The sequence below is a fragment of the Crinia signifera genome, chromosome 9 (genome assembly GCF_055691185.1).
Source record: "Crinia signifera chromosome 9, ASM5569118v1, whole genome shotgun sequence".
NCBI lineage: Eukaryota > Metazoa > Chordata > Amphibia > Anura > Myobatrachidae > Crinia > Crinia signifera.
In genome coordinates this window covers 11,204,713-11,223,125 of record NC_139225.1, presented here as the reverse complement: position 1 = coordinate 11,223,125, position 18,413 = coordinate 11,204,713, and the positions used below count along the sequence as shown (strand labels likewise).

At 43.5% G+C, this 18,413-nt stretch overlaps 1 protein-coding gene across 2 annotated transcripts in view; it reads right to left on the bottom strand.

Annotated features, from left to right (window-relative positions):
• The window catches only part of ASTN2 (astrotactin 2), a 349,199-nt gene that overhangs the window by 128,678 nt on the left and 202,108 nt on the right, over nt 1–18,413 (bottom strand). For both annotated transcript variants that reach the window (XM_083161032.1, XM_083161033.1), the window contains 2 exons: nt 12,302–12,468; nt 8,752–8,940 (listed from right to left, as the gene is read on the bottom strand). In XM_083161032.1, the coding sequence (XP_083017158.1) occupies nt 8,752–8,940; nt 12,302–12,468 (356 nt within the window). The remainder of the gene's footprint in view (nt 1–8,751; nt 8,941–12,301; nt 12,469–18,413) is intronic.

Sequence of the window (18,413 nt, the reverse complement as noted above, 5' to 3'; positions counted from 1 at the left end):
TCTTTCTAGGGCACCCCTAGGCCAAAAGTTTCTTATTCAAATTTTTTTTTAAATAATTCTTAAATGAAGTAAATTGTGTTTATATATCATACTTAGGTTTAATTGTGTGGTGAGAGACTAAGATTTTCTTTGGTTTGTCCACATATTGTATGATTGGCGGCCATCAGCACTGTTTTTGCCTATTATATTGACCATAAATAATTTGAATTGATTCTGGACCACCAATCCAAGGCACCCCTGCATGTGTCCCTAGGCACCCCAGGGTGCCGCGGCACACAGTTTTGGAACCACTGTGCTAACCATTACACCGTCCGTACGGCTCATCTATTAGAATTTCCAAGTCACACAGAGAAGAAGAAAAATAAGGACATTTTTAAAAACAGATTTTATGTGTCTGACGACTCACGACTGTGATTAAAGAGAGTGTTTTACGGAGCCAATAACTGAAAGAGACAGCTGTCAGTGCTTGTAAAGACGCAAGCATATAACTGGCAGTTATGGCAAAGAGCACTGAAGAAATGTTAAATATTGAAAGAGACTGCAACGCAAGGAATCCACAAGGTAGTCTGATCATAGCAGAGAAAGAACAATACAAATGTATTTTACATAAAAAAAAAAAACCTTACAGCAGTTCAGAACGAATTTGTGACATTATAAACAGAGTGTGCACATGAGAAAATGGCTCATCAAACACGTTAAAAAGTCTTCATTAGTAAGACTTGTGGTGATTGAAGAATCATCTAACTGTAGAACATAAAGAATGTGAACAAAGTGTTGCAATAAGTGCTTCCCAGAGAGAAAGAAGTTCCAGTATAATCCCCACACTCTATTTCTTAGGCGGTCGGCCCAGCAGTCATATGGCCAAAAGTTGAATAACACTGGCCTTTATTCTGATCTGTGCGGAAATTCCCGCATTCTTACGGAGCGGTCCGCACGCCACGGTGTTTTGCCGCATGCGGCCATCGTCCGTAGAAACGCCCACGTGTCCTCCGCATTCGGACGGACTCACTCTTTAAGAACAGGGCGTGTTTACGGACGACATACAAACCATGCGTGTGCGGGAGAAACACTCCGATTCGGCACGGTATTACAGAGTATTACAGAGTATGCTCGGGAATACCGCATCCGAACGGGAGCCAAGCGGTGCTACCGCACGTAAGCGGAGGATTTACGCCAAACAACCCACTATGAAGTATCTTCTGCAAGACATCACATGACCCACTTATTCAATTACCTATCCTCATAAAAAACTGCTTATTTGGAATTGGAATCAATTAGATTCCAATATATCCTTACAAGCATGCCTAACACATGCATAGCACACATTAACCCTTACAGCAATGTAAGTGCAATGCTTTGTATTACACCCTGTGTAAAAGATTATAAACAATCTACACATATACTATTTAAAGTGCAAATAAAACCAACAACTGTGAACTTGCATAAACAATTTTATTAATGCCACAATTAACATAATTTAAAACATATAAAAATCAAAATTAAAGAAGCAGGTCCTTCAGGTCCTGCAGGTCGGCCTGCTGCAGAAGGGCCAGGTGTAGGGTGCCCTGCTGGAGAATGGTCAGGTGCAGCTTGCCCTGCTGTAGAAGGGCCAGCAGCCTCCTCATTTCCCACTGGCTACATGTGCAGTGGCACATAGGAGGTGCTGGAGTCCATCTGTGTGCTATTATATTTGTGTTTTATTATTATTTATTTTGCTGCATTCCTGGCATGTTGTTTATAGTTTTGATGTTTAATTTTATGGTCATTGCATGACAGTGGCATTGACTGTGACATGAATATAAATAAATGTGTTTACTTTACCCAAAATGTGTGGTTTCATGAGTACATGTCGAATACACATGTGTATTGATAGTATTAATATTCTGTCATGTCAATTGTTAGCAGTTTTTAAGTGTCTGAGAAGTACAGCATATGTGGGGGACTAGTAATGTTTCCTTGAAGCAGCAATGGTTTCAATTAAAGCACTGACAAGCGTCCTATTAGTGAGTAATGAGTAAAGGAGTAGATTGTATTGGGTTCAGGTGTTAATGGTTGTAGTCATTAGGCGTACGTTCGCCTACCGCATGAACGAGTGGTGTCCGCAAAGCAATAGTACACTTGTGGACACCGCACATTTCAGCCCTTTTTGCTCGCGTGCATTCGGAGTGGTTTCCGAATGTACGCCCCCCAACATAAGTGTACTCCCCCGTGTCCGCCCATGTTTCCGCCCCGTTTTGCCCACTTTGAAACTACGCCCATGTGTCATTCCGCATGACGCCCATAATACGCCCCTATTTCCCGACTGATTGCGGTGACCAGTTTTGGACGGGCTTTGTCTGAACTGGTACCGAGTCAAGGCGTGGCACATGCGCGTAGCGTTCTCCACGCATGCGCAGACGCCGTAAAGACGCAATCCGTAAGAACGCGGTAAAGTCCGCATCAATCAGAATAAGGGCCACTGATGGAAACATCAGCACAGTGCGGCTTATTGGCTATGTTGAAGAAGGATGAAGCTACCACCTTCAACTCAACCCTGGTTCTATCCCTGCCAGAGACAGAATGAGGATGCCAACAGTTTATTCAAACCCAGCCCACCCTACTACTGGAGATAACCACGGCAGCCTCCTTCTTCACAGTGCCTGCCAAACCGTTAGTGAGATGACGAATGAGAGGGGGAAGGGTACACAACGGACTGCTACTTACCTGCTGCGGTAGGGTTTGATCCATGCCCCCTCATCCCAGTTTGCACCCAGACCTACAACTCTCCTCCCCCACACCCCACCTGCCGCATAGCTGCCCAGGGCTGCTGAGAGGAGGGGGTGGGTACTAATTACCCGGAATTGCTGGAGGCGCCCGGTAGGGGCCCTGGTCCGACGCCCCTCCCCTTCACTCTCCGTCACTTCCGGGCAGCACACACCTACAGCATGTGCTGTGCTGACAGCAAGCTCAGCATGAGTGTCTCATGTGTGTGCTGCTGCTGCTGAGGGGGGAGGCAATAACATGCCCCCTCGACTTTAGTGTTTTTTCACCCCCCTCTAAAAAATTTTGGGGAGTGGCCTAATTGCGGGAGGTGGCCACACCTCCTGTAGTTAGGCCACACCCCAATTTGTTTTTTTACCGGGCCTGGCATACCCACAAATATAACATTTACCAGCTCTTCAACAGTTCACTTGTTCATGTCCAAAATAACTCAAGCAAGAGGCCTCGACTTATGATAACATCAGAACTCTATACTAAGCTTGCTCCCCAAAGGAGGCATAGGAAATGTTGAATGAAATAGCTTCAGCAAACAACTGGGAAATTATATAGAACTCTAAGCACTAAGAATGTGTTTTCATGTGAACCCAAGTCTATGGGCTTGACCAGAAACATTGTTCATAACAAGTCTAATTTGATAGCAGCAGTCAAAATAGTTGACAGAGCGTTTAATCCAGAGATGGACAATGTTTTATTCTACTGAGCATGTACCACGATGGATTTAATACAGCAGTCGTAGTTTGGATTTGGAAGTAGAATGATTGACAGTGAGCGTTTATGGGAGGTACAAGGCGGTGAAGAGTATAACACAGGCATGTTACAACTGTTATGGTCGGCTGCCAGTGACTATGTTTTAGTTGTCAGTGGTAATTTTGCTGCATCTCATATCCAATACATTATGGTCAACCATTACAAAGAAACATAGAATTTGACGGCAGATTATAACAATTTGGCCCATCTTGACTGCCTATTGACATGCACAAACTAGGATTCATTGTTATCTGGAGCTATTTAACCTACAGGGCAGTATGGATGGTCTAATGGTTAGCATTACTGCCTCACAGCGCTGAGGTCATGGGTTCCATTCCCACCATGTGTTATATATACGGGGCAGTACGGATGGTGTAATGGTTAGCATTACCGCCTCACAGCGCTGAGGTCATGGGTTCTATCTCCACCATGTGTTATAGATACGGGGCAGTACGGACGGTGTAATGGTTAGCATTACTGCCTCACAGCGCTGAGGTCATGGGTTCTATCCCCACCATGTGTTATATATACGGGCAGCACGGACGGTGTAATGGTTAGCATTACTGCCTCACAGCGCTGAGGTCATGGGTTCTATCCCCACCATGTGTTATATATACAGGGCAGTACGGATGGTGTGATGGTTATAGCATTACTGCCTCACAGCGCTGAGGTCATGGGTTCTATCCCCACCATGTGTTATATATACAGGGCAGTACGGATGGTGTGATGGTTATAGCATTACTGCCTCACAGCGCTGAGGTCATGGGTTCTATCCCCACCATGTGTTATATATAAGGGGCAGTACAGATGGTGTAATGGTTAGCATTACTGCCTCACAGCGCTGAGGTCATGAGTTCTATCCCCACCATGTGTTATATATACGGGGCAGCACTGATGGTGTAATGGTTAGCATTACTGCCTCACAGCGCTGTGGTCATGGGTTTGATTCCTACCATGGCTCTAACTGTGCAGAGTTTGTATATTCTCCCCGTGCTTGCGTGGGTTTCCTCCGGGTACTCCTGTTTCCTCCCACAATCCAAAAATATACTGGTAGGCTAATTAGCTCCCAACAAATTAACCCTAGAATGTCTGTTTATGCGTGTACATGTGGTAGGGAATATAGATTGTGTGGAGGGGTACAAGGTGATACAGAAGAAGAGGCGGGAATGCTGGCGGGGATCGACAGCCGTGATCCCAGTTTGCATACCCCCCTACTGTATGTCATTTATTTTTGAATGAAGAACTACTTTAGAGGAGTATCCTTTTCTAGTTTAGAAGATGACTTCACTTTTACTATGTTAAGCTAATATTTTACCTCCTATTTGAATACTGTAAAATTAGCATTACTTTTACTCAGTCCTTATCAAGCTATACCGCGTACCAGCTTCTGTGATTCATTTTATTAAGGACGATAGACACATAAACAGACAAGCATCAAAATTCACTTATTAAATGTGTGACCTCTTCTACACCGTAACATATCACAGCAAATTGATTATCTAACATTCTACTGTGCTACCCAGGTCAACAGATTCAGGATTATGTATGTCATAGAATATGTAGTACGAATCTGAGATGATAAATATGGAGTAGTAATAGCTTTTCAATGAACGAAAAATGTTCTCAGAATTTTAGTGAGATATTTGCCTATTTTATAGTTTAATTTGTTCTGCCTAATTGCTAATTAGATTATTAATTCCTTTTTTGTATGAGTGAAAGATAGCAGGTGTGCCCTCTGCAGCCGGACAATCTGACCCTGATCACATTAATATACATAGAAAAATTGTAATTTCTCAAAAAATCTGTTCTGGGAGACCATTCAGACAATGTATTGCCCAAATCCCTATACATAATGTAAGACAGTGGTGGCCTGAAAAAGGGGAGGATGTGGATTATGCATTCAGAATTCTTACCAAGTAAAGCAGTATGCATGAGCTGACGGCTTGTCTTTGTAAATTTACATGATTAGAAATGATACCGAGCAGTTTTTTTTTAACTCCTGCAGAGCACTTCTATTTATACAGTGCATCGATGTCGTGCTGTACATTCCCCCTTATATTACGGATGATATAAATGAGCAATAGTACAGGTTGAGTATCCCTTATCCAAATATACCGTTATCCAAATTATTCTGAGAACCATAGTCTCCAAAATGTACTTTCATTTTTTATTTTTTGCTAAAAACCTACGGGGTACATCTGATACGGGCACTACTGTGGAAGTAACATGTAACTGGCACTAAATGTGTGCAAGGACATGATTGCTTGGCATTCAAATTCAGTGCCTGAGATAGTACACAAACTTTGTTTCGTTTTAAAACCTTGTTTCATGCACAAATAAAATATATTTGTGTGTATTTCATCTGTTTCCGGTGCTTATACAACATAAATACAAGATACCTTAAGATACCTCATTCAAACATAAAAATATTCCAAAATACGGAATAATCCATTGTCCAAAATTCTTTTGGTCCCGAGCATTTTGGATAAGGGATACTCAACCTGTAACAGTAACTGTGGGATGACATTTCAAAAAAATATGCCAATGTTGATGGAGTTATTTTACAACACATTCACTACACAGAATGTAAGCACTGGAATCATTGTTGTGACATTATCAGAGATATCTTGGAAAAGTGCTAAGAGTTTCTGGGCAATGACTAGGAGGTGGTTACATAGATGTCCAGAGATGGTCCATTTTACAGGCATGCTATAGGAGTGTCATGGGAATGATACGGAAGTGTTTGTATATTCAGATGCTCAATCGTTAACTTTGAAGGCCATACTCATCGGTAAATATTTTACCTTTCACAGAGGCTAGATGGTGTAGCTAATCATGGTATCTAAAGACACACCAGGCAGTATTAAGGTGGGTACACACCTGGTCAATAAATCCATCAACCGGAAAATCCGGCAACCAAGCTAACAATTGGTAAGTACAGAACATACACACGTACCAACTGCCCACCTGATGTGTCCTGCCTGGTGTCACAACTGGGCAGGCATTTTAAATGTATCCAGATGATAGGTCATCCTTTATTAGGTCAACGTGGTCAATAAATGGACATGTAAAAGGCTGACAGTACTTAAGGTCAACAGGTTGAAATGGTCAACATTTTTTTTCCAACGTCTTCATCTCTTTCTATCTACGTGAATTATGACGGTGAACATTAACCTAAAACGGCAAGTAGCTCACAAAAAAAATGTGTTGACCTTTTCTGACCTTGACTGTGATGATCATTCTCACCTTTTTTTCAGGTCGACCTAATGACCCTATTGACCTACGCCATGTTGACCATATGTGGTGATCCGCATCCATCAGTCACCAGTACTCTCTGCAGGAAGTGTATGGACAGACAGGCCAATATGTCAGGAACTACATTTTGGGAGTAGATACCCACAGACGGGCTTGCGATATATAGGTCATATATAGGTCATCGATGGAATGTCTGATATATGGCTCAGTGTGTACCCAGCGTATACCAGTGCTGAAAGTTGGTGTCTCAGACCTTGCACATACTTAAATACAGATGTACACCATGGAAGAATTTTGTAGTAGTATTTTCATAAATTCACAGAAAGGCGATGGCCTAAATATACAGCCGCCATTAGACCTTCGGCCCTCTCTGAATCAGCCCCCCCAATCTACATTGTTATATACTGTAATACTCTTGAGCCCTGTACATACTAGAAGATTTGCTTAATGAGCAGCATCGTCATTGATGTACCCTTGAAGTTTTCCAAACAAACAATTTTGGCTGTACACATTGAACAATAACGGTAAATGATGACGTCACCCAACCTCTGCCACCATCGTCTAATGTGTATAGTGAGTTTTTACCAGTAATTCTTGAAGTCTATGTCTAAAATAAAGATATAATTGTATATTAAGTGTCATGCTGCTGTATGTGTTTTGTACTTTTAATATTCTATCTTATGAACAGCAAAAAAATTTTTTAATTTTTTTATTTATCAGAGATAAAATGCTATGTGTGGTGCTTTTCCACATCTGCGTGGATCCTGTTTTGATGTGTTAGCTGTTATTCGCTCACATAAATCTCACTCAGTTCATTGTTCACCCACACATGTGGCTTTTTGTTTACAAAGCAGATTTTGTTCTTCCTAACCAAAAAAAATGCAATTTATATGAATTTCGGAATGTTTCAAAGTTTCCCTACTTTAAGGTATGGGAAAACGTGAGCGCTATCTCTAAATATCGTATTCACTGCAAAATTGCGCCAACTACATTACCTTACAGAGTCAAGTAATATAATTTATCACCTTCGAAAAGCATGCGGACAATTAATAAAGCAATAATTCATGTGGCCAATTAGGTTCAACCATCTGCAAAATAATGCTTATTTATAGCATATAACTAAAAAACAAACAAAACCAAAAAAAAACATAGGATTTCTGTTTATTGCGGAAAAAAACCATAACAATTTAAAAAAATAATTAGTTTTGATTGAAAATCATTGTTAAAATAGGGTGGTTTAATATTCAATATCATTTTTCACATGGAGCAATATAATGCTCAGAGATGGTCACTGATGAAAAGGAGACACTGCCGGGGAAAGCCGCAGGGGGTGCATGCTCCAGCGACCAGTGACCACCCCAGAGCTGATCGTAGGAGCAGGTTTGTCCTGCTCCAGCAATACTTACCACTAAAAGGCAGCAGCCAGTCCCGACCCCCCCCATCTGTCATCCCCCATTCCTAACCTCTGCCCTCTTGCGATATTACGCTGGAGCTCCCTGCCGCCATTCGTACTGTAGCAGTGACCAGGTGGCAGGCCATACTGCCACACTCGGGGAGGTTCGGGGCAGCTTGGGCGCTCAAACTCCTGAGCACTCCCAATTTCTCCCGAGGCGCCCCAAAACCTCCCCGAGTGAGGCCTGCCACCTGGTCACTGATGCAGTGCAAATGGCAGTTGAAGCAGCATCAGGGGAGTTCCAGCGTACAATTGAGCATGGAGGTCACAGGGGGGAGCGACAGGAGGGTGCCGCTAGAGGTGGTGCACCAGTGGCGCACACTTACTTACTGGTGGTATGCCCAGAAATTTTCCGAGACAGCCCGCTGCCGCATCTGAGTCGGGAAGATTTCCGGGCATACCACCAAAGTGGTTAAACCACATTTTTATATGAGTATTTGGATTAAAGTCTTGTTACATACTTTATAACATATATATTTTTTGGTAATGTGGCTTATGGTGAATATATCTTGTCTAGTCTAAGGCTTTGGTCTCACCTGAAACTCATCTGGAAAACTTGACCTTGATTAACTCTTTGTGTCTTGTTCTCAAACCCATGTAGCATCTCTCCAAACAATGTGTCATTCTGGTGAGTGTCTGACCGTAAACACTTAGAACCTTCGCAAACGTCTGTCACCATTATACAGGTCCTCCCATCTGGGGCTAGGCGATATTCTTCAACACAACTACAAACAAAATATATCATATATCATTATATATATATTTACATATATGTATAAAGAATAAAAAAAACATACAGTACCGTTAAACTCATTTTCATATAATAAATGTGTAACCAAATAATGTAAATGTAACGCCTTTGCACATGCGCAAACACAATACATCGGCCGTCCAACCGAACACGCAGCCGTCTGACTCAATCAGAATAAGGGCCACAGTGCGCTTCTCGCATGCGATTTGAATTTTTTAGTTCAAATCGCATCGGGCCGTATTCAATGCGGCCGGCGAGGGGGTTAAATGGCGGCAATCACAGAAAACAAGAAACCCTCACCGTTTAAACCCCGCACTGGCTGCTCACCCTATTCTATGATCCAAGGAAACCCTCGCTGTCAGAGGACAGCGAGGATTCCTCTAAACAGCGAGGCTTGCGGCTAATGCAAGGAGCCCGCTGTTTTATGGTGACCCAAATCTGCTCATTGTCCAACAGTTTGTTAAGTGTGTGGTACATGGTGATTATAGATTAAGGGGTGCATTTATCAAGATCGCATTTACAATGCGATCTGGGCGGAATATTACCGCCCAGGATCGCATTGTAAAATGCGATCATATCACCTGAATGTATGAAGGTTGAGGGCGCAGGGACAGGGCTCCGAAAGGAGCCTTTCCCTGCGATACCCAGAGATGGAAGCGGGGGGGGGGGTCTGCGTATGCGTGGTTACGGGCTGACCCCCCCGCGCGACCCCGCTGACCACACTGCCGCTTGGGCAGTGCGATGCATGGGCTACAATGGGCTATCGCCATATAAGAATGGCGATAGCCCAGGGGTGCAAAGCCGGGCTGCCCGATGTTGATACATCGGGCAGCTTCGCATCCCCCATAGATACCTATGGGGGATGCGGCCGGTGGCGCTGCAGGGGGGATCGCAGCAGGGATCGGAGATTCCTGCTGCATTCCCCTTTAATAAATTTCAGTGATACTTAATATTTGCAGTTAACCCCCGAAATCGGATGTTTTCGGGGATTTAGCCGCAAATATTGCTTGATAAATGGACCCCTAATGATGAGGTCAGGTTCTGTGCTATGTTACACTGTCATAACTGATCCCTATAGCCTGTCATGAAGCCAGCTGCGCCAGTCTAATTCTGAAGGGAATGTATAACATTGGCGTACAGTCCATGTAGCTATAACTGTGTAATACAAAATGGCAAGCACAGGCAAATCAGTCAGGAGACAATGGGCCTTATTCTGGTTGGAGCGGCCGGGCCGTACGCGTACGTCCCGGGATTTTTTATGATCTGCGCATGCGTACATTCGCTAATGCGCAGGCGCGAACACTCACCAACGCTTACGGACGGGTCTCTACGTGCGAAAAAACCTGTACGCGAGTGTACGGTATTGGGGGCGGCACAGGGGCGTGAAGAGGGGTGCGGCCGAAATAATGAGGGAAAATGGGCGTAAATATGGGCGTACACGGGGGTGTGCACCAAAAATGAGCGGTGCTACTACCGCACGATCGACTAAAGCAGCGTTCATTTCGGACACAAAACAGGCGGCCGCCAACCGCCAGCTCAGACCACCCCTACAGATACCGCATGCCAGCGTGCGCCTGGGTTAGCTAATTTACGCGGATTACTACCAAACACATACACCTGAATGTAATAAGCAATACTGCAGTCTATTAAGTCCAAACCATGAATTCACTACCTGCAAGCCACACACAGCACTCAAACACATTGGAAGCTTATCTTTCTATACTTCTCTACATTTAAAGGTTTGTTTAATTTAAGGTAAGAATCTTTGTAAGACCTGCTTATATATGCTAAGGTAGGTATTTGTTAAACAGGTCGACACATTCACTACGTGCTTTCATAGACTTTACACAGTAGCACACTCAATCTACACAAGTCGACATGTGTCAACGTGTTCACTCTAATACAAACATAGGTTTTGTATTTATGATACAATAACATAATCCACATCTAACACCTACAAAGGATGTTTCAGCAATGTTTTAAGCCCATGGCCACTATTTAGCACATTAATTAATTCAATCAATTAATTAATTTTCATAATTATAGTTGAAAGGCAACATTTGCAGGTCCATATATATGAAGGGTATGTCAGCGTACACGGACGTACGCTCACTCTCACGAGCGGTGACATAAGCTGAGTTTTCTATTGAAAACAATAGGGACCCGTCCGTGCAAGCTGGCGTACGCTCAGATCTCCGCAAGAAGGCGGTGGGAAGACGGACGAGAGACGTCCGTAAACGGCGGCGTACGCTCAGTTGTACGCCAGTTGTCGGAGTGTAAGGGCTGGCCCGTCCGTGTACGTTGGCGTACGCTCATTTGTACGCCACTCCCCTTCTACGTTGTTTCTGGCCGTACGTATGCGGCAGTGTTGTGGGTGGACTTAACCCCAACAGCCGCGTGCGGCTAGCGTACGTTAATAGCGAACGTACGCACGTTTGGCCGCTTCGATCAGAATAACCTCCAATGTGTGACATTTAATAGGATGCGGTTTTAGTCATTTTAAAATACGCATTTTTTGCCACAAATTCGCATATTTAATGAGGTGCATATTCCGGGCAAAAAATTGCGATATGGTGCGATTTTTAGTTAATAAAATGTGCGATTTTTAGTCATGTAAATGTGCGAATTTGAGGAAATGTGTGCGAATTTGTGTTAAAAAAAAGAAAAAAAATGGTGTGTAGTCCCCCCTCCTGAGCAGAACCAGCCCGGGGCTCATTGATTCATCCAAAAATACGGGGAACAAAAAATCTGGGGGTCCCCCATATTTTCAAACCAGGTCTGGCGCAATGAGCCCGGGGCTGGTTATGCTCAGGACCATCACGCCATTTTTTTTTTAAATGTACTTTTACACATTTTTTAAGACAGGACCATGCAAATTCGCCTGTCAGAACGTGGTCTGCATGTGTGGCGAATTTTAGTAACATTTTCCCATTTTCGCATCTCATTAAATATGCGATTTGTATCATTTGTAATGGGAAAACATCTGGATGCGAGTTCCGGCGCAACTAAAAATCGCACTCTCAGAATGTGCGATATCGCGGCAAAATCAGCGTTTTTTGCCTTTTTCCGCATCTCATTAAATATGCGAATTCGAGAAAAAGTGCGATTTTAGCCGTTTTGGGCGAAAAAATTCACAAAAATCACAATTTCTTATTAAATGTCACCCAATGTTACATTTATGTTCAAAATACATACGGTCATACATACTGTCATATAACAAATACCTGTGACATTCTCCCAACCCTGCCTCACACACACACACACACACACACACACACACACACACAATCTGGCATCTCCTCTGTGTGTTTCTACTGTATGTGGTGCTCTCTTACCCGCAGAACATGTATATTGCACTCTCGTTTGGGCTGTCTGGCAGTGAGATCATCTGTTGCAAGCAAAGCTGTTCGCAGCCTCCATTAGATCCGTCTGAACAGTCTATTCCTTTGGTGTATTCATAGCAGCCACTTCCATCCTTCATCGGCTTCAGCCCCGCAGGACACTAAAGGGCAGTGAGTAAAACTCCAATAAATATTATATAACCTAAACCTGCTGGAGGTATAACAGCAATTTCACACTGGCTATACAGATAAGAAGTGCTGAAAAGGAGTAGTACAGTACATGAATGTATGAAGCCTCTCAGAAGCACAGAGATGCAAAAGTAACATACAATAGTGCAAGTGTCATTACTGCAGCACAGTTGTGTAAAAAGCGTGGCAGCCCGTGCCGCCAGTACATGGCAGCCCGCACCGCCAGTACATTGCAGCCCACACCGCCAGTACATTGCAGCCCGCACCGCGAGTCAATTGAAGTTTCGTTCGCACCAAAAGTATTGCACCCAAAAAAAGAACAGTCGCTGTGAGCGACGCTGGCATTTTGAACAAATATTTTAAGGATCTCTCACAGCAGCGTTGGCACTGAATGGGTTAAGGGGCCCATTTACCTAGCTATATTTGCGGCTAAATCCCTGAAAACACCCGTTTTCAGGGGTTAGCCGCAAATATTAAGCATCCCCCGAATGTATGTAGGAGGGACCGCAGCAGGAATCTCTGAACCATGCTGGGATCCCTCCTGTACCGCCTGCGGCCACCACCCCCATTCTGATATGGTGATAGCCCATTGCAGCCTATGTGCTCCTGTTCACACAATGATACATCCCAGCGCCAGGATTGCATTTTACAATGCGTTCTTGGGCGGTAATATTCCATCCAGGTCGCATTGTAAATGCGATCATTGATAAATGCCCCCCCCCCCTAAGCCTGGTGAAGTGATAAAGTGTAAGGTGTTTAACGCACCAACCAATTAACCCCCAACTGTCATTTTTCAAACACAGCTGATGCATTATCACCTTCCACGTTATCACTGCTTTATCACATTACCAGGCGTAATACAGCTGCTGGTTGGCAGAATGGTTGGCATTACTGACTCACAGCTCTAAAGTCATGAGTGCAATTGCTGACCAAAGTGATATGTGTGGAGTTTTTCTGTGTTTTCTGCGTGCATACTGTATCCTCACATGCTTCAAAAACACAATTAACTTCTGACACAGAGATAAACTCTACTGCGTATGTGTGTTGATTGGAAATATAGATAATAAGCTTGACTGGAGCAGGACCAGATGTGAATGAAATATTCTTTGTAAAACAATGCCTAATGGCCCTTATTCTGGTTGGTTCGCTTGAGCGCGAATTTGCACCCTTGCAACTCAACCAAAACCCACCCTGTGAATGGTGCTACGCCTACCACGCTTCGTACGCCAAGTTCGTTCGCCCGGCATGCGAGTGGATGTTTTACATAAATATCCATTGGCATGCCAATGGGAACCTTCCCCATCTTTCGAAGGTTGCTGATCATCGAATGATGCTGAAAGCGCACGCATATGTAAGGGTGATCCAGACCACTTGTACATATGCGTGTCGATTTCCAGGGAATTGGGCGGGCAGCTGGCATCCGGTTATGTCAGCTGTCTGCCCCTCCGCACGTGCATTACGAACGAATTAGCATGTGTGCGCCCAGCGTTTTCATGGGAACGCCCATGAAACGCTGGGCGTTCACATATGCTAATAGCCCTGCTCAGCACTCCACACCCCTCTCCACCCCCCGCTCAAAAGGCAAGGAACGTGTACCCAGCGAAGCAATTTTTTGCTGAGTACACATGCACCCAGTGTATACACATTTGCATAAATGCTGCTGCGCATACGCAAAACATCGGTCCCCCATGCGAATTCGCGCCCGAGTGAGTCAACCAGAATAAGGGCCAATATGCGTGCGCTATATAAATACCTGTTAATTAAAAATGTGCTTTTGGGCGCAAAGTGTCACGAATGCTGACAGAGTTCTTGAACAAACGTACAAAAGATTATACTAAGCAACGTTAACTATAATCCATTGCTAGAACCATATATAACACATCAGCCAAATGTTGAAGCGCCTGCTTGTTTAAGAACTGTGAATTGTGAACTAATTACGTATGAGTGTGACAAGAACATTGGGTATGTCTGACTTTCTGTCTGCTGATATGACCATGGATTCCAGCTGTCCAGGGACCCTGGGAGACTGCACCTCATTATGACTGACAGGAACGCCTCGGAGTACATGTAATTAGGATTTGTGCTTCACATTAAAAGCAGAATTTCGTATGCTCGTTTTTTTTTTTGTCTGAAACTACTGGTGTTTTTCCCCATATCATTTACTTATTTTATTTTACATTTATTATTAGCAAAAACACTTTATATTCTGTATGACCATCTCAATCTATTGAGTAATGTAGGACAGGTGAAAAAAAAAATCTGCTTGAGGAAGAGATAGTAATTTACTGTTTCATACTTTAATGCTACCCCTGGAGTAATTAGTGCAGCATCAACATGTCCTTCATTTGTAATTCCCAGTTGTTTTAATAACATTCAGTCATTTGGCTTATTTTTTAATTATAGCACTGATGCTCTCTCTTAGGAGAGAACGCCAGAACACTTCATACCAGACAGAATACGAGCTATAGATTTCCATTCTCTTAACTTGTTCATGTCAGACAACTGTCCTTGAGCACAGAAAATGAAATGTTAAAATGAAGCATCTATTTAAAACCTACAGTAACAAATATTATAGATGTTCAGAATCAGAATTTAACAATTCAAACTAATTAAAAGCAAGCAAATAGAACTTATTCCCCTTTCACACTGCAGCTCTAAAATGGTATATTGGCGATTTTTTTAACCTTTTAAAACGGTACAGCTGCAGTGTGAAAGCACCAGTTTTAAATTATTGGTTCAAGAAAATGGGTAATTCAAAACGGGTAAAAAGAAGGATCCTACACGGTTCAGACCCGTTATTTGTGCAGTGTAAATGGGTCTGAACTGGTATATTGGATCTCAAACTGGTGTCCCCCCCCTTGCCAGCGCTCCCGCACTCCCCTGGTACTAAGCAGTGCATCCCCTGCTCCCCTCCCCTGGTACTAAGCAGATCATCCCCCGCTCCCCCTCTCCCCTTGTACTAAGCAGCGCATCCCCTGCTAACCCCCCTTCCCTGGTACTAAGCAGTGCATCCCCCGCTCCCCCCTCCCTCCCCTGGTACTAAGCAGCGTTATGTATAGGATGTCTGACAAGTGGAAAATTAAATAATAAATACATTTGGAAACGTATAAAAATAGGAATAGCATACTAAAATAATACAGTAGTTGTCTGTGTTTATTTATCAACCTTGGTGTGTTAAGTGTCGAGATATCAAAAAATGAATAAATGTATGAAAAAATATAGAATCATAAACAATCATATGACATTTAGGACATTTTTTATTTTATATTTTTTCCATACATTTATTCTTTTTTCGATATCTCAACACTCACGAAAGCACATACTTTTGACCCCAGGACATAGTCAATGGGACAAGGGGACACACCCCAACACTCATGAATATGGATAATGGGATGGTATAAATGCGGCTTCCAGGTGCCTGCCCGGTTGGCCTTGAAAAAGCTTGTTGCGAAACGCACGTCAGCATTTCCTGTTAGCAGGGGGAAAGCTGGGTTGATTAAATTGTATTTTGAATGTGCCAATAGACTTAACGAGTGGTGCGCCTATCTACTACTTCAAGCCGTAGCGGTTTGCCGGTCACCACACAGTGAAGGCATACGCTATCACAGGAGTCAGTGCGGATAGGAAGAGATGGAGAGGCTGATTTCAATGCTATCAGTACACGACATAGGCATTGAAGTGTGAACCATTCTATTTAATAACTACGCTGGGAGTAAGGACGTATTGTCCTCCCAGGATTATAAGCAAAACATTTCTGTCTTCAGTACACCTAAACAGGAGGTGACAGGAGCGACCAGGATGCTGCCCGCACCTAGTCTCCTCACATTATATCCTTGTTTGAATGGTGTGGCAAATCTAGGGACATGGTTCCCCACAACTGATATATAGGCCCTTATTCAGATCTGATTGCAGTACAAATTTGTTCTCAAAATGGGCAAAACCATGTGCAGGTGGGGCAGATGTTACATGTGCAGAGAGAGTTACATTTGGGTGGGGTGTGTTGAAACTGAAATCTAAATTGCCATGTAAAAATAATGCAGCCAGTATTTATCCGGCACAGAAACAAAAAACTAACACAAATCTAATTCTATCTATACATGTTACATCTGCTCCACCTGCAGTGCACATGGTTTTGCCCATTTTGAGAACAAATTTGTACTCCGATCAGATCTGAATAAGGGCCATAATGCCAATCACCATCTGGATATTCTAATATTCCTATTTGATCCGGCACACACTACACAGTCTTGCAGATTTTGATTGAGATAAAACCATACGTGCCCACCCCTACAACATTAGGAATGTTATTTCCTTTTTAGAAAATGTCTTTAGTCTATTCATGTTGTAGTGTATGTGTGTTTTTATATTTCCGCAGTAATTTTAGATGTGAATAATAAAAGTTACATTTTATATTTCTATTTTCTTGTGCACCGCAAAAAAGACTTTCTGTTGTTTCCCTAAATCCACATTTGGAAGACATCCCAGTTATGGGTTATAAGAAAGCATTAACATCAGAAAGAACAAAACAATCACATTGAGACCACAAGCGGAACACAGAACACATGGCCAAGTTACAAAAACAAGGGTTCTACAATTGTAAGGTTGCAACAAATGCATAAATAGCACAAACATGTAATCATTCAGATTTAGATTTGGGTGAGTTATTATGTTTCTGTGCAGGAAAAATACTATCTGCTTTATTTTTACACTGCAATATAGATCACATTTTCAAGTAAAACCCCACCCAAATCTAATTCTCTTTGCACAAGTTACATCTGCCCACCTGCAGTGCACATGGTTTTGTCCATTAGCGAAGGAATTTGCCTTCGCAAATGAACCGGAATAAGGGCCAATATGTAGGATGCACTGCAATAAAATTAAATAAAGGAATTGGGGACCACTTAAGAGACATACAATACAGCTGGACTTTGAGAAGCTGAACACTGTCTTGTGAATATGCCTATCACAATGAGTTGCTACAATTAAAGGACCACATGTAGAATGATTAGGGATTCCATGAGGAATCTATCTACATAGTCTTCCCACTAGGCTGTTTTAGCGGGGCGCTGCGCCGTGCCTGATTTTTAAAGGTCAAAAATGTGCCCTTCCCCTCTAGCATAGCCCTGCTGGAACAGCATGCTGCTGCCTGTTCCTGCCGCTTCCCCAGCAGTGACTTTGGCGGGGCCATGTCCGCCCCTTTTGGCAATGTTGGCAGGTAGGCTAAGCCTTCTTTTGTGGTGGTGACGGCCGGGCCCGCTTTCGTGACAGTGGCATCTGGGCCCACCCCCTTTCATGATGTCGTGGCCCGGGCCCGCCCCCATTCATGCCATCGGCGGCCCAGGTCCGCCCACAATGGTGATGTCGGTGGGCCTGGTCCACCCCCTTTATGCTGCCCCCATGCAGCACCGCCCTGCCCTGCCCAGTTCCTAGAAGGAACACTATCTACAGATGGAGAAATGGGTTGGAAAAGACTCAATACACTCCTGTTCAAATTTAACCACAGCACCCTATCTTCAGCGTTGTGCCAGATTGCTGGCAACAACCGATGCAACATCAGCAGAGTGGACATGCTCCTGGCCACAGTGATAGCAGAGAAGATCGAGAACAGAGTGCCCCATACAGCTTTCCACCAACAAGAACACCTGTACATCCACTGCAGAGATACTCACCACCTGGCAGGAAAACAGACCAGATCTGTGACCATGTAGACCTTGGCATCGAGAGAGTAGCATGAATTAGTCATACATTTTACCAACCTGTGGTCACCTTTTCTGCCATAGTTAAAAGCTAGACCAAGTTTCCACTCACTTGAATCCAAGGATTGTTTTTTGGTGGGCAACAGTTGCTTTGAAAATTTTGCTATAGCGGAATTCTTCACAGACCCTACAATATGCTGGATATCTGACGCTGGTTAAGA